Here is a 21925-nt window from a genome sequence, read left to right on the forward strand (position 1 = left end):
ATCACCTACTAGTTAGAAGTTAGATGGAACTAGAGAGCTTAGAGACTCACCCCCATTGCCACACCCCAGCCCCTACTCCATCATCAGCACCCTTGTCCCTGCTATTTCCACTGTCTCGTGCTGCCACTCACTGAATCACATCAATCTATTACAGGTGTATCTTTCCTTCAAGTCACAGCAACTACAAATAATGACATGTTTTTTTCTTTTCTTTTACTAAGTTCTTGGATACACGTGCAGAACGTGCAGGTTTGTTACATAGGTATACATGTGCCATGGTGGTTTGCTGCACCTATCAACCCATCATCTAGGTTTTAACCCCCACATGCATTAGGTATTTGTCCTAATACTCTCCCTCCCCTTGCCCCCAGCCCCCAACAGGCCCCAGTGTGTGATGTTCCCCTCCCTGTATCCATGTGTTCTCATTGTTCAAATCCCACTTATGAGTGAGAACATTTGGTGTTTGGTTTTCTGTTCCTGTGTTAGTTTGCTGAAAATGATGGTTTCCAGCTTCATCCATGTCCCTACAAAGGACATGAACTCATTCATTTTTATGGCTGTATAGTATTCCACGGTGTATATGTTTATCATTAATGGGCATCTGGGTTGGTTCTAAGTCTTTGCTATTGTAAATAATGCTTCAATAAACACATGTGTGCATGTGTGTTTATAGCAGAATGATTTATAATCCTTTGGATATATGCCCAGTAATGGGATTTCTGAATCAAATGATATTTCTGGTTCTAGATCCTTGAGGAATTGCCACACTGTCTTCCACAATGGTTGAACTAATTTATACTCCCCCCAAAAGTGTAAAAGCATTCCTATTTTTAATGGACATCAATAACAGCTCTTTGATAAAATATGTATTTTCTGTATTTTCCCATTTAACTTGTGAAAATAAATTCAACAGAATCTATTGAATAAAAAATATTACATAAGGAACAGGCTATAATTTGACCAAGAAATATAAATCTAGTTAATTATTTTTGAAGACAGGGTCTCTGTTAGCCAGGCTAGAGTGCAGTGGCACAATCATAGCTCACGGCAGCCTCGATCTCCCTGAGCTCAGGTGATCCTCCCACCTCAGCCTCCCAAGTATCTGGGACTACAGGCACACACCATGCCCAGCTAATTCTTGTTTTTTTTTGTAGAAATGGGGTTTTGCCATGTTACTCAGGCTGGTCTTGAACTCCTGGGCTCAAGGGATCCACCAACCTCAGCCTCCCAAAGTGCTAGGATTACAAGTGTCAGACAATGTAACCAGCCAAGTTATTAATTTTTGCTTGACAATTTTTTGTGTTTTTTTGAGATGGAGTCTTCCTCTCTAGCCTAGGCTGGAGTGCACTGGCACAATCTCAGCTCACTGCAACTTCCGCCTTCTGGGTTCAAGTGATTCTCCCATCTCAGCCTCCCAAGTCGCTGGGACTCTAGGCAAGCACTACGATGCCCTGCAATTTTTGTATTTTTAGTAGAGACAGGGTTTCACCATGTTGGCCAGGCTGTTTCAAACTCCTGACCTCAGGTGATCCACTCGCCTTGGCCTCCCAAAGTGCTGGGATTACAGGCATGAGCTACTGCGCACGGCCAGTTGACACAATTTTTAAAGGTATAGAAGCAACAGATTCACATCTACAGCTCAACTAAATCACACGAGTTATAAAAATCCTTCCTGGACATGGCACAATTTGACCATGAACTGGAATGAAAACGTTCATTTTCCTGTTAGTCATATGGGATAGACTGCTTCTCACTATTGCTTGGATTTCCTGGATTGACCTGATAATGTCTATGACACGAAAATTAATTTCTTAGCTTTTTTGATACTTGTCTGATTTCTACCTATCCACAACTGTAGTTTTAATTTGGTTTTCCTCACCACCAACTTACCAAATCAGTGGCTATCACCTGTCTTCGATGGTGTCCATTATAATCACAAAAGTCTATATAATCAAGATAGGAGTCCATGAAGTAGAGCAGTCTGTTAGGGTAGTCAATAGTTAAGCCACAGGGCCAGAAGATCTTGTCCTGGACGATGACACTGCGCATGCTGCCGTCCATGCTGGCTCGCTCAATGCGGGGGTGGTGGCCCCAGTCAGACCAGAACAGCAGATGCGCACTGTGAAAAGAAACGAATTACCAATTGGAGGGGACATATTTAAATATGATAAGTAACTGTCATTTTAAATAACACAATATCCTGTTTATGCCCTGCTTAAAATAAATCACCTCTGGTTAGAATAGATGCACAGAGTTTATTATTTCCTCTAAGTGTCACAAAGTAAAACTGTCATTATAACGCAATCCCAAGCCATCTGGGTATTTTTATAGTGTTCATACAGCGTATAGTACATAATGTCACAATGTTGTACATTATGACATTGAAATGTCTCATTGCCAATTCATATTTGTATACAATCCACAAATAGTTGATCTAGAAAAATCCATCTGTCCTTGTTTGTCTACCCTGTCATGTTTTTAGATAAGGAAATGAATTTATTCTTCATCAGGGATTCATCGTAAATTTCACAGATGTGTAATACTTCACAATATCTAGGAAGTCAACATCACATTGAACATAACTTGCCTAATTTACCATCCTGCAGAAAAGAATCAAAGTTATAAAATCTAAGTAAATTCAGGGGAAGAAGAACTCAAAAATTTCCAAACACGTGGGAGAATTTCTCTTTCTTCCCTTTAGGACCAGCAAGCAAAAACTACCTCTCTTATATGACTTAAAAGGGAGTTCTAATAAATGACATAAAACTGAAGCAGAAAAATCTAGCTTTTTTGCTGTATAATCATGAGTTATCACAGTTATAGCAAACTGGCCCCTCTATGGACTATTACTGCATGCAGTCATCAGAAACTTAATTTTTAATATGACATTACAAAACTTGTATTGCCAAGCTAATAAATCAATGTGCTCTTAAAATAAAGTGAACAAACAATTGCTCTTATGTACTTTATGAAGAAGATAATTCAAATAAAGGCGAGATAGCAACACCCAGTTGGACACCTACCATGTCTAAACAAGGGATCATTTTAAATTTTGCCTATCAGCAACATCATGTTATTGTTTTTCCCTCATCATAACCATGTCAAGGCAACATAACTGAAAAAAAAAAAAGTCTTTCTTCATTCTGGGATCTAATGCTAGTCCTCTTGGATTTGTCAGGTTTTTACTAATCAGCACAGTCCTGTGGCTCCCATCAATTTTAGAGACTTCAATTGTTTCCAGAGCATAGTCTGTCCCGTAAAGATTACGACCTACCCAATCTACTGCAATAGTTTCAGTCAAGACAATGCTACTGTCAAATACCTAAAGACAAAAGTGAGCAAAGAGTGAATTCTAGAGTAAATAAATGAATGCAAACATGGATATTATATAAAAATCTAGATTAAACCATCTAACTTGTCCTATGATTACTTTTGGAGATTAGAAAATTTTGTCTTCCCATGTAGCTAACCACCAAATCAACAGTAGGGTTTTCTGAGAAAAGTATACAAGATTTTGTCGCACTGAATATTCTAAGATAATTGCATTGTTGGGTTAGTGCATCATTTCATTTTGGTTTCAAAAGTTTCTGCAATTAATCAAAAGCTCTCTCCATTAGTTTAGTTGGCAACATTACAAAACTTCATAGTGCTTGCATGCAAAGAATAAGATCTCTATTAATTAAGCACCAACAATTACAAAATAAAGTTGTAAGAGGCAGAGGAAATGTAACTATCAGGAGCCGAGAAACTGAAATTCTGGGAGATGGATTGAGAAATATAACTAAATTAAAGCTAAGAAAAGCAACCTCTTAACTTTCCTCTGCTCTCATCCACTAGAAAAGACCACAAAAGGAACCTCAGAGATATTGTGAATTATCTGCATCACATGACCTGGAATTGCGAATCATATATCTGCCTTCAGAGCCCACCCTCCTATCTAAAACAGCCATAAATTTGTAGTTATGAACATGCAGGTATCTTGGGTGTGACGTGGCCCAGAAGGTACCATGAGAGCTACCCAGATGAGGTAGGGCCTTCTTTCACTGGTGAATAACAGCAAACACACCCAAGACAGGGGAACTAGCCAGGACAAAGGTCAACAGAAATGTACTTACTACTCTTCTGTCCGTTCCATTTTGAAACGCACTCCAGGTTTTACCCTGAGTTGCATCAGACCACAAGATACGACCACTAATCGAATCAAAATCAATAGCTACAATGTAAGAACCATTCTCGACCAATGAATACATATTGTGGACCTGGGAGGTGATACTGTCAGCAATAATTTTGTTCTGACTTGCTACAAGTAACAGCAGACTTTCAGATGCTGTACAAGAAAAAAAAATGCAAAAATGTCAATGATACTGGGAGAAAACATAAAACAACTCTTTAAAATATTTGATTCAACACTTTTGGTAACAGAAAGAAGGTGTAATTCCAAACTATAGTAAGTCGGGGGAATGCTTTTAATCACTTCATTCTTAACCTTAATAGTTAGCTGATTTTCATGAGTACTTATAATAGACTCTTTCTTGGATTATATTTAAATGTGCTTCTAAATATTTGTCTAAAGTAAACTATGCTTACATTCTTCCTTTTACCGTATTTATTTTTGTACTTTGTTTATCTTCCTTACTATTTAATAGATTGTAGGCTTCTGGACAGCAGGAATCATGTCTTAAATATTTATGTTTTCTGAGGCCCTAAGCTACGGCAGAGAGTTCTATTTCTCCCAACACCCTCTCTTCTCTTTTTCTTTTTAGTAATAAAGTATGCCAAGTTTTAGCTTGGCACATACTGACCGGAGAGGTGTCTCTCTCCACTCAAGTTTGGAGTGACCACACGACAAAGTTCTGACCAATAGGATGTGAGTAGAAACTATGAACCAAATTTCATATTCTAAAAAGGAAGCTGCTTGCCTTCCACTTTCTCTTTCCCTTTCCTACTTTCTAAGAGAAAGTAAAGCCTGAAGAATTGGAACCTTTGATGTAAGTTACATGATGAGGAAAACAGAGCAGCCCCACGCCCTGGACTGTCCGACATCCAGACTTTTAATTATCAAAGAAAGAAACTTTCTATTTTTCTTTTAGCTTCCTTTATTTGATCACTTTGAAAGCGATCAAATCAATATCCTAATACATAGTAAAAAATCACTTTCTTATAGCAGAAATTAAATTAATATTGGTTGAATTCAATTAATTAAGCACTATATAAAGATGCTTAAATTAATATAGAAGTCATTTTAAGTAATATAAAAACCATTTGATATTATCTTAAATACTTTAAAAAAGTCTACTTGGATATTTTTAACCTCTATTTTCCAAAATACACCAAGAATTTAATGTATGTTACCTCATTTAATCCTCTCAAAAAATAGAGGTTTAAAGAGATTGCATAATCTTTCCAGGATTCAAGTTGATCTAACTCCTAATCATCATTGTCAAATGCCTACATGTGCCATTTGATTTTAAGCTCTAGGACATGCTGATAAACTGGCTAGGGTTAGTTCAGCAATTACCTGTGGCTTTGCAAGTCCTCCCATCACTTTCTAACTGGTAGCCTGTATCACATGAGCACCGGAAGGAACCTCTCATATTGTAACAGTGCTGGCTACAAGAGCCTGGAATATCACATTCATCTACATCTTCATAGATCTTAGAATCATTGGCAAGTACAAATCCCAATGGACATAGGCATTTAGCCCCAAAGGGCTCTTGAACACACTCATGAGTACAACCACCATTGAAATCTGAGCAGCTGTTCTGGTCTAGAAAAAAGAAAGAAAATAATGAAAAAAGAAATTCAAGAATCTATGCTTCTTTGATTCATTCTTATACAATAGTTAGCATGCAGTATCATGCCACCTTCAAGATGACGCTCAGACAAGAACTAAGTTCAGCATTCACTTGGATGTGCTCCACAGGCTGTTCAGGGTTTGCTCTGATTTGCCTGAGGATTTACCATCCTTCCTATCCATTGGAATACAATTGCCTTCTTCACTACAGCCTGATAGTATAACTCCATTTAATACAATGAGAGTCCTTGGGAAAATAATGTTGACATCAAGGAAGAAGTGTCATTGATAGAGCATGCAAAGGACCTAAAATTGTTTCTCATTTTCTTCCTCTGAATTCTTCTATCCATACAGAAATTTAAGAGAAAAGACTAGAAAATCTATGAAGTGAACAAAGGGGAAGGCCATTGAAACATTAGAGTACACAGATCCACTAACACATCATCATGCCTTACTTTCAGAGCCAAAATGAAAATGCCTAAAGCCATCCTAAGACAGTTCACATGTGTACTCTAACATATTTGCAAGAGTCATAACACAGAACATGCATTAGAAAGGGAAGTAAGTTAATACAATCAGGACATTTTCAGAACAAATGCAACACATACGATAAGAATCTGAAATACTTCACAGTCATACCTGGCTGGGGTTCATCTGAGAGTGAGCACTGATTAAAGAGGAAAGAAAGAAATGACAGTAATTAGGATCACATGCCAATCACAGCATTTTAATCACAGCAACACAAATCCCTGGACTTCATTTTTTTTGTGACAAGTTCTGATTGAAATTAGAAAATATTAAAGTTAGAAAAATTAATGAGCACATTACCAACAGAATCAAATTTAATTTGACAATCTAATGTCCTCAATTAGTCTTATTTTTTTAAACAAAGACATAAAAAGAAGTAAAAACACATAACCAAGTGCAAATAATTTAATCAGAAAATTATCCAATGGTGATGTATTTTAATTCAATTATGGTTACCCCCTACGCCAATGTGAACTCATAGAGGAACTGAAATACCTTCCTAAAAATCTACACAGTGACTGTGACAATGGTGATACACACCAGGCTACTGTTCAGAATGAGTTTATGGTCAGTAAACTGTGGTCAGGAAACTTACTGCAAAGTGGGGACTCATCTGTCCCATTGGGGCAGTCAAAGGTGCCATCACACACTACACTCAGATTCACACAGATGTTATGGCCAAGACACTGCCATTGCCAACTAGGACAGCAAAAGGGCTGTGTAGGGCAGTCTTTCTCATCACTCATATCCCTGCAGTCATTGTCCCGATCACAGAGCCACGCCCTGTGGATGCAGTTTCCGTTATCACAGAGGAAATATGACGAAGGGCAAGTCTTGGGGACACAGGCATTGTGCTCATCAGATCCATAGAGGCAGTCCGGATGCCCATCACACTCCCAGAACTTCGGGATGCAGTCACCATCTTCTTGACACTGAAATTCATCTGAGTGGCACATACCAGGAGGCCTGGTGGCTAGAAGGAAAACATGGGAGAAATGGGCTTGTGAATGTAATTCATGATCCCTTTTAAAGCCTAAACTCAGAGGAAATGATTTTGGATCCAATAGTAGATTTATAGTAACGACTATGACAAAATTAATACTGAAAGCTAAATAATACAGTCTTCTTCCACATAGTTAGCACATAGAAATATTTCTGTGTGGCAACTAGTGGATTTGACAACAAACAAAGTACAGGATGCACACTGCTGACTAGAAGATAAGTACCTGTGTCAAAAGAACATTCTGGGCCAGGTACAGTGGCTCACGCCTGTAATCCCAGCACTTTGGGAGGCCAAGGCAGGCAGATCACGAGGTCGGGAGATTGAGACCATCCTGGCCAACATGGTAAAACCCCATCTCTACTAAAAACACAAAAATTAGCTGGGCGTGGTGGTGCGTGCCTGTAGTCCCAGCTACTCAAGAGGCTGAGGCAGGACAATTGCCTGAACCCAGGAGGCGGAGGTTGCAGTGAGCCGAGATTGTGCCACTGCACTCCAGCCTGGCGACAGAGCGAGACTCCGTCAAAAAAAAAAAAAAAAAAGAGAGAACATTCTGTTTCTTATGTTTCTAATGTTCTTCCAATTGCAGATTCAATAATAAAATTTATCTTTCTATGAAAGAATCACCAGAACATTGTAATACAGCTTAAATAGCTATGGTTACTTTGAACTTTATGTGTTTAATATCATGTTTGGGTGTTACTATTTTCCCTCAAATGAACTACACCCAATGAAACCAGCACACACTAAGTAAACTAAAGGTGATGGTAAATACTTAATTCTTTGCAAACTTTCCACTATGCATTGAGCAGTCCTGGAGAGATAGGTAAGCACTGCTTCCCTTTTCACAGGGGTAAACCGAAACTCTCTCCCAGGGATCTCACAAGGCAACAGCAAGCCAGCAGCAATTGACAGTTTAACCTCAACTCATCACAGAATTTTATGTTTTCAATGTGAAACAGGAAAATTGGTGATTAGGAATTTCTAGATGCTGTGAAAACTACAAAGTACATAAGCATTTTATTTAACTTTTCTTTTGAATCCATGGCTTTATACACTACCTCCTGACTTGGGAGGAAAATTCATGAAAACCTACTTTTCAAGGTCTGAAACACCATTGTTCAAACAAAGGTTCAACTCACTGATGAGTTTTTGCAAGTCTAAAATCCATTTAACACAAAAAGTGAGCAAATAACAAATCATGTGAGTATAGGCCTCCAGTCTGTGAAGATTATAGATCCATCAGAATTATTTTGTATGAAGTCCTACTTGAATCCTCCAACTAGAAGAAATTTCTTTTCTATGAACCTCCATAGAATTTTATCTGCACCATTTCCAAGACCCTTATAACTGTCTATCTTGCTTAATTGTCTCTTGCCTTCTATAATCTCCCTTACCACAGTCTAAGGACAAAGGCCATAAATAACATCTTGGCAGATATTCAACACATAATAGCACAAAGAATAAATTTTATCAGAGTCAACACCAAATACGGCTCCATACCATTTCTACACCATGATTTGACCTCTCTACTGAAACTTAAAAGGAACCAGTAAAATATATTTATATGGAGTAAAGCCTCAAAAGTTTAAACCCACTAATGTGGGAATTCCTGAGAAAAACTAAAAGTGAGAATGAAAATATCTAAGAAATATTTAGCCTATCAAAAGGACTATTTGAAGTGTCCATTTATACAACCACTTGATTCACTAATTAAACATTATTTGGAAATGTCTACTCAATTTTATTGTGTGTTCAACATTGCATTCCTTTGAGGATACTTTGTAATTCAGGCTATCTTTCCCCCAGTTTGTCTGAGTTAGGGAAAATTTCTGGTAATATCAATACTGGTAAAAATGAAATGATCCCTTTGTCTGAAACATGCTAGGTATGTGTTACTTACGACAGCCTGCTTCATCCGAGTTGTCACTGCAGTCAAAAACACCATCACAATGTTTTGTGATGCTAATACATTTATCCCCACTGGCACACTTGAATTGAGAAGCAGTACAGTTTAATACTAAGAATGAAAGAGAAACGCATTAGAAATTAGCTCAGGGCTAAAATGACTAAACACTGAGATTTTTCTAAATAAACACTGTGAATAAAAACAAAAGCAATGCACTTACCACAACCAACCTCATCAGATCCATCAACGCAGTCTCTGTCCCCATCACAAACAAAGGATAGGTCGATACATCGATGGTTGGGGCAATTAAACTGACTAGGTTGGCATGTCTCTGTCGAATCTAATGTCATCTGAAACAAAACCAGTAAGTTTATTTCCTGTGCAACAGGTACCAGAGCCAAACTAAAAATGGCTAAGTAGCTACAGAAGTTATCTCAATTGTACGTGTGTTCAAAATTCTTTCCAATCAGCCACATTATCAAAGTCAGCTCAGCAAAAGAACTCAAAACTAGGATAGGTTTTAGAATTGAGAGTCAGAAACTGTGATCACACCTGGGAAAACAGACCACATTTAGAAAGTGAGCATCATGTGCTTGGATAGGGACTACATTTCATGAATACTATGAAGTCCATGACTCTAGACAAAAGCCAAGCAATGTTACCCAATTAGGCAAAAGAACCAGCACGACCCACATGCCTAGTAGCAGCGTGTAGACAGACCCCCAAAACTGGATTTAATCCAAAGCCTAAACAGAAAAATGCTAAAAACAGGGTCTTACCTTGCTGTTAAGACCATATCCTTGGAGTCAGATGCAGTGGCTGGTCCCACCCACAACATAAAGTTATATTAAATACAGGCTCATAGAATATGAAAGCTAGACAGGATCTTGAAGGGATCTTAAAGCTCATCTATTGCAAAAGGCAGTGACTTGCCCAGTCATGCAACCAGGACTAGAACTTAGCCCAGGGAACTCTGCTCCCCTTAAACTATTATTGAAGACATGAAATAAAACAAGCTAAAGGAAAGCAGAACTGGCAAGATGAAAAGCAGGTGGATAAGATTAATGGAAATTTAAATTTTCTCTGCCTCTTTATTTTGTTGCCTTTTTGCTTGTACCAAAGGCTACTTTGCAGTACTTTGCAGTAGCCAAAGGTCTGGATATGTTTATATGATTTTTAAAATTGTTTTAAATATATAAAGAGATAGTTGAGAAATTTTCACTTTTTCAATTCCTATCTGAATTGAAGTGTTTGGCATCAGAGACAGTCCTTGCTTTGCTTCCATAGAACCCAATACTTGTAGGTGGACGCTAAGCATCCCATGTGCAGGCACATGCCTTTGTTCTTACAACCTATTGATACAGAGATTGACAAGTGGAATCGAAGAGGCAATGAAAATTGCAGGAGCTTTAGAGGAAAGAATGTAAGGCCATTTGGTTGTTCAAGTCTATTTTTGAGGCTGACCAACCAAGAGAAATTAGCTCAAAACTTACTGCAGTTCTTTTCATCTGATCCATCCCCACAATCATTGTCTGTGTCACAGACCCAGTTCTTTGAGATACACTGGTGATTATCACAGGTGTACTGGGTGTCAAGGCAGGAAGCAGGTGCTTGGGTGGGGCAGTTCTGCTCATCACTGCCATCCACACAGTCGTTGTGCTTGTCACAGTGCCAGTGTTCAGGAATGCACTCTCCGTGGCCACAGGTGAATGCCGAAGGTGAACAGGTATTATCTACAACAGCAGCAAACTAGTTATGAAGACATTTGTTGTTACAACCTTTTAAATGAGTTCTTGCCTTGTAAAGGCCCAGTTCTTCACCTTTTTCAGTGGAGGCATTGTACATAATAAGGAGAAACGTTCACCAAGTGATGCCACCATCATTAACATCATTACTGGTTGGCATTTATTTGGTATTTATCATAGTACATGCATTTTTCTAAGTCACGCACATACACACATTATATACCTTCACTTTAAATCCTCACAAGAATACTATGAAGTACCTATAATTATCTGCATTTTACAGATGAAGAAATTGAGGCTTTGAGAGATGTAGGAACCTGCCTATGATTCACGCTGTGGTTAGACTGACTCTAAAGCTCATCTTTAACTTTCAAGCTGTACTTCTTCCAACCACAATTTCAAATTCAGACTACAGAAAGCTTGAAAATGTGTCATATGAAAAGTGCAAATAGAGGCCGGGAGCGGTGGCTCACGTCTATAATCCCAGCACTTTGGGAGGCCGAGGCAGGTGGATCATGAGGTCAAGAGATCGAGACCATCCTGTTCAACATGGTGAAACCCTGTCTCTACTAAAAATACAAAAAATTAGCTGGGCATGGTGGTGCATGCCTGTAATCCCAGCTACTTAGGAGGCTGAGGCAGGAGAATTGCCTGAACCCAGGAGGCGGAGGTTGCGGTGAGCCGAGATCGCGCCATTGCACTCCAGCCTGGGTAACAAGAGCGAAACTCCGTCTCAAAAAAAAAAAAAAGAAAGAAAAGTGCAAATAGATAAAATATTAAGATAAAATGCTGTGCTCTTAGAAACAAGAAGATAATACACAAAAACATGGATATTTAAGAAATTTCAGAAAAATGTGCAAAGGAGCACTTGACTCTTTCAAATCTGTCACTCCTCTTTCTCTCCAAAAGAAAAGTTATTATTAGTATGAATTTCACCTTGATAGAGATTTCTGAGACTTCAACTGTTCTCTATCTTTTTTAAAAATTTTATTGTAATGCTTTTGCCCTCTGCAATAGTGTTTATTAGGCCTCAAACTATATAGACTAGATTACCATCAAAAGACAAAGTTAAGATTACCATTTCATTGTTAACTTGTTTTATTCGAACATGGGGGAAAAATATAACACATGAGATTTTTCAAAGGCTATGATTGCAAGTAGTTATTCTGTGATACTAGCCTCTCAGTTATGAAGGTTAGGTCTAGTTTATTTTTGGTTTTTGTTGTTGTTTGTTTGTTTGTTTGTTTGTTTGAGGCAGGGTCTCACTCTGTTGCCCAGGCTGAAGTACAGTGGCATGGTTTTGGCTCACTGCAATCTCAACCTCCCCAGCTCAAGGAATCCTCCCACCTCAGCCTCCCAAGGACAAATTTTTGTATTTTACAAATTTTGTGAAAATACAAAATACAAATTAACTGGGTGTGGTGGCATGTGACTGTAGTCCCAGCTACTTGTAATTTTGTATTTTTGTATTTTGTAATAGCCCCAGCTATTTGTAATTTTGTATTTTTTTGTAGAGACCGGGTTTCTCCATGTTGCCCAGGTTGGTCTCAAACTTTTGGACTCAAGCAATCCTCCTATCTCAGCCTCCCAAAGTGCTGGGATTACAGGCATGAGCCACCTTGCCTGGCCAGATCTAGTTTATTTCAATTTGAGTTTTTGAGGAATTTGCTAAGATGTAATGACTGCATTGGTCCAAACAGCCAATGTCAAAGAGAAAATTTGTTGAAGATAGTCTAAATCAAGCTTAGAAACCATCCATAACATTATGAATGAAATGTCTTGCTTAATTTCCTAAAAGCCTTGAAATTCTAAAAGATCTTTCTTCCTATATAAATAACTCAAGCTTTTGCTTATTTTCTTTAAAGCCCACCTCTACTCTATGCATCCCAGGAAATATCGCCAGTGCATAGCTACTTACTAAGTGTGCCACATAGTTGCTCGTCACTGTTATCGTGACAATCATCGACTCCATCACAGCGATAGCACTGGGGCACGCATCTGCCATTTTTACAGGGGAAGGAAAACAAGCCACACTGCTCCGTGGGTGGTTCATTGCTTGGATCCCCCTCGCACATCAAGTGATTGGAAGCCAGTCTCATTCCATAAGGGCACCCACATACTCGCTGGAAATTTGGCACCGGGAAGCAGAAGTGGCTGCAGTCACCATTAGGATGTGTGGGTTGACTACAGGCATTAGAACCTGCAAAAGCAAAGCCCTGAGGTAGTCAATCATGTACATTTCACTAGGTGGGTCACGGGTTTGATTTGTGAAGGAAAACAAATGGGACAAAACATTTTTCAGACCCAACACTAAAAAGTACCTTCCTCTTGGAAATCAACCTGCCAAATACAACACTCCATTTAAGTACAGAAAAGCCCCAAAATGTGTTTTTCCTGACAACACATTTAAGGCTATAGCAGTATTGGACAGAGATTTAAAGTCTTAACACTCTTAGATTATGTGAACGACGAGAATATAAAACTACCAGGAGCTAGATCTTTAAGTAATAAGTACTTAAAGAGAACAGGAGTCACGATAACAAATAAATAAACCCATACCAAAAAAAAAAAAAAAAAAAAAGGGCAATCTCACTCACCAGTCTGGATGCTGATATCATACGATTTCAAATGCAGTATGTAAGCAATGCCACTTCGGATAACTGTCATTTCTCCACCGTCTGCTTTCCTGACTCGAATAATGGCACCCAGTCTCCAGTCGGTAAAAAATAAATGCTCTGAGAAGAAATATGGGTGATTAGTATTTTCAGTCACAGCTAACTTGAGAAAATGCAATAGGCTTGCAACACTTCTTGCAAATATGAACATCTTCCTCCATAAATATCTGTAGTATGTTTCCATAATCATTTTCCATGACTTGTTACTCTCTAGAAATGCTCTGTGGAAGCCTGTATGTAAATAATACCAGGGTTCAGGTTCAGGCAAGCACATATGGCTTTATGATGGCATTTAGTAGCAACTGAGTTTAGTTCTGCATAGGTAATAGTAAAAATAAGAATCAGAGAAATCTTCTCTGGAGCACTAAATGAGGACTCATGGGTCTGCGCTCTCATTCCTGCTGAGTGCTTTTAGTCAAATACTACACTGTGTGAAGGAGACAGTCTGAATCATTCCTGAGATCCTTCCCAGGTCAAACAGTTCATAGCCTATGTTTTAATGAGAACACTCGAATTGGGTTTTTGTTTGTTTTTTTTTTACCCTCGACTTAAATAAGAAGTTGTTGAGAAGGAAAAGTACAAGTATAGCCCCAAAAGAAACTTTCAGCGTATGTTTGAGGATCAATAAAAATCTCAACACAAGCGTGCATACACCTCCAACCACACCACTAATGTTCCATGACGCTCAGAATGGTAAGAGAAGTGATGTAAGTTTCTAAACAACAAAAAGTTAATCATGTTCACTTTACACTAACTACTGCAGCAGGAAAGTAAACCTATTTTTAAAAGAAAGAATTGCATCAATGTTGACTTTCTCTTTAATGATTGTTTAACTAACTAGAAAGCCCTAACGAATCAGAAAATGCTTAAGATGTCATAAATTGTATTTGACCAGTCTCCTTATCTGTGGTCTAATCAATGCCCAATCAGTCACTGGACTCCCTAAATCTTCTCTCTAGAGACTGGCAACCCCAGCCCCACTACTCACAAAGGTGGCTTAATATGCTTTAAAAAGTAAGGAGCTCGATAAGTCTTTTAGTTCTCCATGATGCACAATCAAGAAGATCTAGCCCTTTAGTAAAAGGGTACATAATTTCTATGGTGTTGCACAACAAAAGAACTTTCCAAAAGAAATTCACAATGAAAGGCAATGCTGAAAGAAACAAAGAATTATTTTATTTTGGGAATGTTGTGTTGCCCTCATGGGTATGCATTCACTTTTTTCATACTGATGAAACCAAAAGATACTAAAACTACATTTTCTAGAATCCTAAAACATTCCAGCCCAGAACAGGCAAAATTCAACTTTTTTTAAATGTTTCTAGGTGACAGCAAATAGCGTGTGTCTGACATCATTAGTGAAATGGGAGTAAATCCATGGTGGCGGCAGGAAGGGAACAGGAGGAGTATTTATAATTAACTCATCAAAAATCTCATGCGCATTTTTTAAACACTACACACTCCTCCACAGATAAACAGACAGCAGGACAGGATATGCAATATACTTACTAACTATTCATTCCACACATACATTCTATACATGTCACACATACGTTCTATACATGTGAGAAAGTCTTTGATTTATAGTGAGTGTCTAGTTTTTTCAAGCACTATGTTAATTATTCAAAGTAGGAGGTTTCAGCCAGGGACACAACTAGCATATACGAAGGGCTTTTGGTAGACCTAAACAAAACAGGACCCCTTTAACTGGAGTCATCACGGTTTGTCAAACAGACTCAGGATAGATATTAGTCTCTCCCTACCCTTTTCGCCTGGCATTTTTATGCAGTGCACAAGCTATACAACCATTCACAGAGCTCCTGTTTTCAAGACTAAGCAAACCACCTGTTTCTTGGGGCTACATTCTTAGTCCTGGCAACTCAACTCACAACAGCATGCCTGCACTCAAAAGGGGAGCTGCGAAGGCAGGTGAGCATTGGCTGTGCTCATTGTGACTGTAGTCACTCAGAATTCATGCTTCCCAGCAATCTTCACTAGTAGCATGAAATTATTTGGAAAGGTTGATGAAAAAACAATTAGTATGTCTTGCTGTTCTTCATAAAGCATAACCTAACACTTCTATAAAACAAAGATGATGTCAGTTCCCCAACATTTTGAATAAAAAGTTTCAAAGTCATTCAGTGAACATACAGTTGATGAATATGTGTCATGGTTTTTTGCACAGGGATGTCTAATGAGATTATTGTAAACACTGGAGAACAATGAAATGCTACAACAGTTACTATTAACAGCTCTTGCTGCTTTATTCTTGAAAATGAAGGCAATAATTTACTGTTTCCTCATGTGATACTTGTATAACTAAGTATTTGGGATGTTGAATTGTACAATACATGTAATCTGTACCCATATACATTGTCAACATTATACAAATATATGCCAAAAAAATCACAATCTAAAAGTGAAATACACCATCAACAAACCAAATGTTTTGTCTATATATAACAGCACTATTTTAAATTTTTTTCATTTTAAGGGGGCCAGTTTTCTGGGATTGTGAGAATGCCACGAGGATGAGATTACTGTTGTAACTTGCAACGTATAAAAACAATAAGCACTTTTATTTGCTTTAAAACATACCTCCAAACATGGTAAGTCCAAATGGGTGTGTCATCTGCTCTATATGGCCCAGTCTTCTTCTGTCTAAACCATCAAACGTGCTGTGCTCAATTTTATAAAAATAGGCATCTACCCAGTATAACCGTGAAGCACTACAATAATAAAATATTTAGTTACCGCGCTTTGGAAGGCCAAGGTGGGTGGATCACCTGAGGTCAGGAGTTCAAGACCAGCCTGGCTATCATGGTGAAACCCCATCTTTATTAAAAAAAAAAAATTTAGTTACCTCTTATCCAAAAACTATCAGAGTACCCTTACTGAGCTCATTCAAAAACAATAGGGTCAGTTGACATATTTATTAAACAAAGTTTTTTAAATTTAAATTACATTTATTAAAAATTTCATAGTTTTATGTCCCCCAGAAAGAGACAGCTACTTTCATGAAGTGGCTTTCAATTAATTAACTTAGAAAACTTACAATGTTGCTATCTTTGAGCCAGGAATTTTATTTTTCTTCTTGTGAAATCAACAAGTTAAGAAAAACATTGGTAGTAATCTACGTTTTAAAGGTTAAATACATTTCTTCCCTTCTTTTCTCCCATAAGTTACTTCAGCCTTTCATCTTTATAAGCTTATTTACTCTATCCCTTTTCCTATATTCCTAGATAGACAATTGATTTATTGAGAACCATATCTTATACTTTTAAAGTTCTCCCAACGTGTATGTAAGCAAATGTGCATTTGTTGATTGGCTCCAAAGATTTCCTAAACTCAAGATACTCCCTGTAAGAAATTACACACAGCCTGTAGTTCATCAAATCTGTACCCTACTTCCAATGGGGCTTGGGACCCACCTCCCCCATCCTGAGTTTCCACTAAATCTTGTCATTCAGCTTTCTCTAGTAATTTCCTCAGAATACTCATGAATTCATTAGTTTTCACCACAGCAGTAGCTGGCCAACTATGTTTATGTTCTTTGTGTTCTCATTCAATATTCTTCTCCCATCGCCAATTAATTATTTAAAATTCTATGAGGGCAAGCAGTCCCAGTTTCCTTACTCCATCGTACCACCCCAGACTGCCTCATTATGTGTTCTGCAGTAAAAGAGAACTAAGTAACGGGGATGATGATTCCTACTTACACCCAATCGATGGCCAAGCCATTGGGCCATCCAAGAGTAGTGTTCACTATAGGCAAGAGGTGAGATCCGTCGCTCCATGCTCTCATAATTTTAGCAGGACGGAACCAATCAGTGAAGAATAGATACCTAGAAAAAGTAGTCATAAATCAAGGCTGTTAACACTGGGACAAATTACATGACTTCAAGAGATTTAGAACAAACAGATTCTCCAGATACTGCAACTGATTTTGCTTTCTGTATATGCAATTGAGCTTAATATATTTAGTGTATAAACATATTTAGTGTATAACTGACATAATTCTCAGTTAAAATTTTAGTTATCAACATGTAACCAAAGCCACAAATACAAATGGCATTAAAATGGGCATTGAGAGAAGAGAACCACTGTCTTAGACTTTAGAACCTAAAACTATTGTTTAACATATTCTCTAACAAGACACAATTCAGGTTACCTATTAAATATTCCATGCTGTTAAATAAAATAATAAACCACAAGCAGAGCAAGAAAACAGATTTCAATCTCTTTCTCTCTGGATTAAATATCCAGAATCCTCTAGTCATTCTTCCATAAGGAATTGATAAATTTCCAGGAAATTATTCATCTCGGATGAGGAGAGCATCCAAATCAATGCAATGCAAACAGTATCTTACCCAAGGCATTTTTTAATACTCTGAAGAGTAGAAAAAGATAAGTCTAGAGGCAAAAAAAAAAAAAAAAAAAACACCTTTTTCTCTTTTTCTCTTTCATGGGGTCCAGAAGAATCAAAATTAGTCTTTTCCAAAATGTAACTTTCTAAAATGTAACTACTTCATATCATTTTAAAAGAAAGAGTCATCAGGAAAGGAATCAACAGTTTTTCAAAACCAGAGGCCAAAGGTTTGGGTTAAGACAAATTCATTAGAAAAATAAACTGTTTAACTTGGTATAGGGCAACGAGATTTCTTATCAATAATAACATCAGTTTTAAAATGTGTTTCTTTTATTATCTTACAGAGAGAAAATTAAAGCAGACACTCTAGAGGCAGCAGACTTTCTCAGGCACACAGGCATTCCAGTCAGACAGGTCTGGAATTTGAATACTGACCGTTGCCCAATAGCTGCGGGCCCTTTCACAAGTCACTTTATCTCACTGGGCCTTAGATTCATTCTCTCTAAAATGGGTGTTTACACATACCTCCTTCACCAACTAGCTTTGGGAGCCGGTAAGATTATACACCTAACGGAAGCACAGGGACAGATGTTCCCTGGGAAATCAGGCGTTAGTGAGTTACCAGCCGTCTTTTTTAATCATTCCACTCATATACAACACATAGCTCAGATTTGTTCTGAATAAATACAGTAGCTGTTAAACATATTTAAATAAGAAAGGTAGGTAGGAAGCAAAAAGGAATACTGTGAACTCTTCTGTCTTTCCTTGTCTGGCACCACCAATTACAGAACAGTGAAACATGAAACTTTGTGGTCTGAAAAACTTTTTATGCTGAAAACTGCTGAATGATTAAGCAAGTTTTGCTAAGCTTTATATCAATATATTAAAGCAGGGAAAGAATTTGAGTCTTTTCTGTTAATTCCGTTGCCTATTGACTCCTTCTCTACTGAATCTATATCACATTGTTTGGTCCTCTGCAACTGTGAAAAACACTACACTTCAATGAAGACTAGGAAAGCCAAAACTTAGAAGAAAGGTTTTGGGTTTAAAAACAATTTTTTTACTCCCCCAGAATAAAGTTTTTGAAGGAGAAAAATGAATAGTGAAGCTTATGCTAAGGAGATAAAATTTAAGGTGATTTCAATTAATACAGTTCAATCTTACATTTGCTGAGCTTACCAAATCCCGAGGACATCACTTCTCAATGACTGTAAAAGACATACAGTTTCAAGCTCTTAGGAAAACATGAATACACTTACCCAGCAAGAGGATGAACTACCACTGATCGTGGGTTATTTAAATACTGAACTACTGTGCGTCTCATTTTATCAGCTAGTCCCATGACACTGATACTCTTGTAATGAGAGTCTGTCCAATAGAGATTCTTTGAAATCCAATCAAAAGCCAAACTTTCAACATTTTCCACCCTGTTAGCTGCGAGAATTTCTCTTCCTATAATTTAAAATATGGACATGTTTTAAGCTAAATATATTTTGTAAGACATCAACTTTCCTACTAATGCATACTGAAATTTTGTGTCAGAGTTAGAGCGTATTTCAGGAATACATGTGGAATTCTTTAAAAAAAAAAAAAAAAAACTCTGTAAGCTGCTGAGCAATAACATGAGATAAACGTAGAATCTATCCATTCCTCAAACTTCGGATCTCAAAGAATAGATATGATACTGACAAACAGAACCAGGAATGGTATGGCCTGGATATACTCCCATGTTCAATCTTCCAGAAAAAATTTCTCACTGCAGAACATCTGAAGAAGAGATACCTGAGTTCACCTACTACCACCCGGAGACAGCTCTGATAAGCTGACACCACCAGGTACGACCTGAGGGTAACCCTGAGGTATCATCGCCCAGCCCTCTCATCAACAGTCTTCCACAGCCACAAAGTTGCCAAGTTTGGGAAAAGACCAGCAGAGATACCAGAAGGAAAATCAGAACTGAGTTTTTTTTTTTTTTTTTTTTTTAAAAAAAACCACTTTCCTCTTTATGTAGTTGTTACACCTTCTTTTCTCCCTCTTTTTTCTTTTTTTCACTAAAGACAATCTGAATCAGAATAAACAGCCATACCTCTTTCTTTGCAGTAGGAAGAAAAAAATCCTACTGCTTTTTCTATTCATTTATCCAGCGAATTGTGAAAAGAAAGTTCTCTATGTGATAGACAATTGACTAGATATTTAGAAAACACAGTACTGCTAATAGTGATAATAATTACAGCTTAGATTAAATGTGCACTTACTATGAGGCAGAAACTGGACTGAGTACTCTACATGGATACATCCATCATCACAGCCACTAAGTCAAGTAGGCCTTAATATCATTCCTATTCTATAGATGAGGGAACCAAGCCAAAGGGAAGTGAAGCATCCAAAAAGAAGTGTGGACACCACCCTCAGGGTAATTCATAGTGAGGTGGTGAAAGAGGAGGCGGCAACTAGGCCAACAGACAAAAATAAAAGCGTAACGGGTGCTGAGATGGAGGGATGCATAGGATGGTCTGAGAGCACTGACTCCTAATGGACCACATGGCAAGGTGGAGGTCTGGGGTGGTTGACAGAGACAGAGATTGAAAACTCTATATGTTCTAGGAGCATGGCTGGAGGTTAATGTGTCAATGTTAGAGGCAAAGGAGAGAGAGATGTTGATGATGACCACCAGGTGGGGATGGGGCACCAAGGAAGGGGTGAGTGGTCATGCCCTTCCTCTAAGGCCTGTGAGAAGTTGGATGAAGTATCCACTTGGTTTAGAGGTGATTGTAGGATATCCAGGTGAGTTATCCAAAAGGCAGCTGGCACTGTGAGTCTGAACCTCAGAGAGAGAACTTGCATAGAGACTTTATCATGACCTACAAGAAGGCTTCCTTGGTCTTTCCCTTATTCCCCAGGTTAGGAGGAGAAAAACTCAGTAAATGCACTATATCAAAGTCTCCCCACAATTATTTATAGTTGCTACACAGATGGTAATCAAAGGCATGAAAGGTACAAAATTATTTAGAGAGAGGAAGACCAATGCTGAACACCAGATTTACAGTTTTTTGTAGAACAGGCAAAGGAGAAAAGATCTCCAGGGTACACTAAAAAAAAAAAAAAAAATGATTAAGAAATACAAGGAAATCCAGGAGTGTGCTGTCATGGAAGAAAGAATTTTTTTTGTTTGTTTTTTTTTTTGAGACAAGAGTCTCGCTCTGTCGCCAGGCTGGAGTGCAGTGGCGCGATCTCGGCTCACAGCAACCTCCGCCTCCCGGGTTCAAGCAATTGTCCTGCCTCAGCCTCCCAAGTAGCTGGGACTACAGGTGCGTGCCCCCACGCCCAGCTAATTTTTGTATTTTTAGTAGAGACGGGGTTTCACCATGTTGGCCAAGATGGTCTCGATCTCTTGACCTTGTGATCCACCCGCCTCGGCCTCCCAAAGTGCTGGGATTACAGGCGTGAGCCACCGCGCCCGGCCAGAAAGAATTTTTGAGAGAAGACGGCCAAAGTGCCAAATGCAGGACTGAAAGGCATTATTTAGTTTAACAAGAAGAGATTGGAGGTGACCAGGATGAGAGGGGTTTCAGTCACCTGGTGGGCAGACTGCAAGAGGTGAGGAATCAATAAGAAATGTGGAAGAGGGGATAGGAAAGTGCAAATCAATCTTTCAAGAAACTTGACCATGAAATGTGAAGGGGTTATCACTAAAGAGGAACATGGAGTGAAGGGTAAGTTGCATATTTTTTAGGATGGAGCAATTTGAGCTTATCTGATGATAGGGAAAAGTCAGTAGAAAAAGAAAATTTAGAAAATAAAAGGGATCACTAATGGAAGGAGTTCTCCCGAGGGCTTCATTAAGCTAATCGTGACTTTTAATGTGTTTCTTCTTTTTCTTTAGAGACAGGTGTCCCCTAGGCTTA

The 21925-nt window shown here is 38.3% G+C and overlaps 1 protein-coding gene across 1 annotated transcript in view; it reads right to left on the reverse strand.

The window, feature by feature from the left end:
• LOC135273585 (low-density lipoprotein receptor-related protein 2-like) overlaps positions 1 to 21925 on the reverse strand; it is an 84144-nt gene that overhangs the window by 48081 nt on the left and 14138 nt on the right. Inside the window, exons 8-20 of the mRNA XM_064372774.1 lie at positions 19280 to 19472; positions 17371 to 17496; positions 16250 to 16380; positions 13574 to 13711; positions 12895 to 13176; positions 10725 to 10964; positions 9452 to 9571; positions 9226 to 9342; positions 6918 to 7295; positions 5519 to 5767; positions 4116 to 4327; positions 3138 to 3322; positions 1891 to 2119 (exon numbers count right to left, since the gene is read on the reverse strand). Of these exons, the coding sequence (XP_064228844.1) occupies positions 1891 to 2119; positions 3138 to 3322; positions 4116 to 4327; positions 5519 to 5767; positions 6918 to 7295; positions 9226 to 9342; positions 9452 to 9571; positions 10725 to 10964; positions 12895 to 13176; positions 13574 to 13711; positions 16250 to 16380; positions 17371 to 17496; positions 19280 to 19472 (2600 nt within the window). The remainder of the gene's footprint in view (positions 1 to 1890; positions 2120 to 3137; positions 3323 to 4115; positions 4328 to 5518; positions 5768 to 6917; positions 7296 to 9225; positions 9343 to 9451; positions 9572 to 10724; positions 10965 to 12894; positions 13177 to 13573; positions 13712 to 16249; positions 16381 to 17370; positions 17497 to 19279; positions 19473 to 21925) is intronic.

Source organism: Aotus nancymaae, unplaced genomic scaffold (genome assembly GCF_030222135.1).
Source record: "Aotus nancymaae isolate 86718 unplaced genomic scaffold, 86718_ANA_hifiasm-v0.15.2.pri h1tg000008l, whole genome shotgun sequence".
Taxonomy (NCBI): Eukaryota; Metazoa; Chordata; class Mammalia; order Primates; family Aotidae; genus Aotus; species Aotus nancymaae.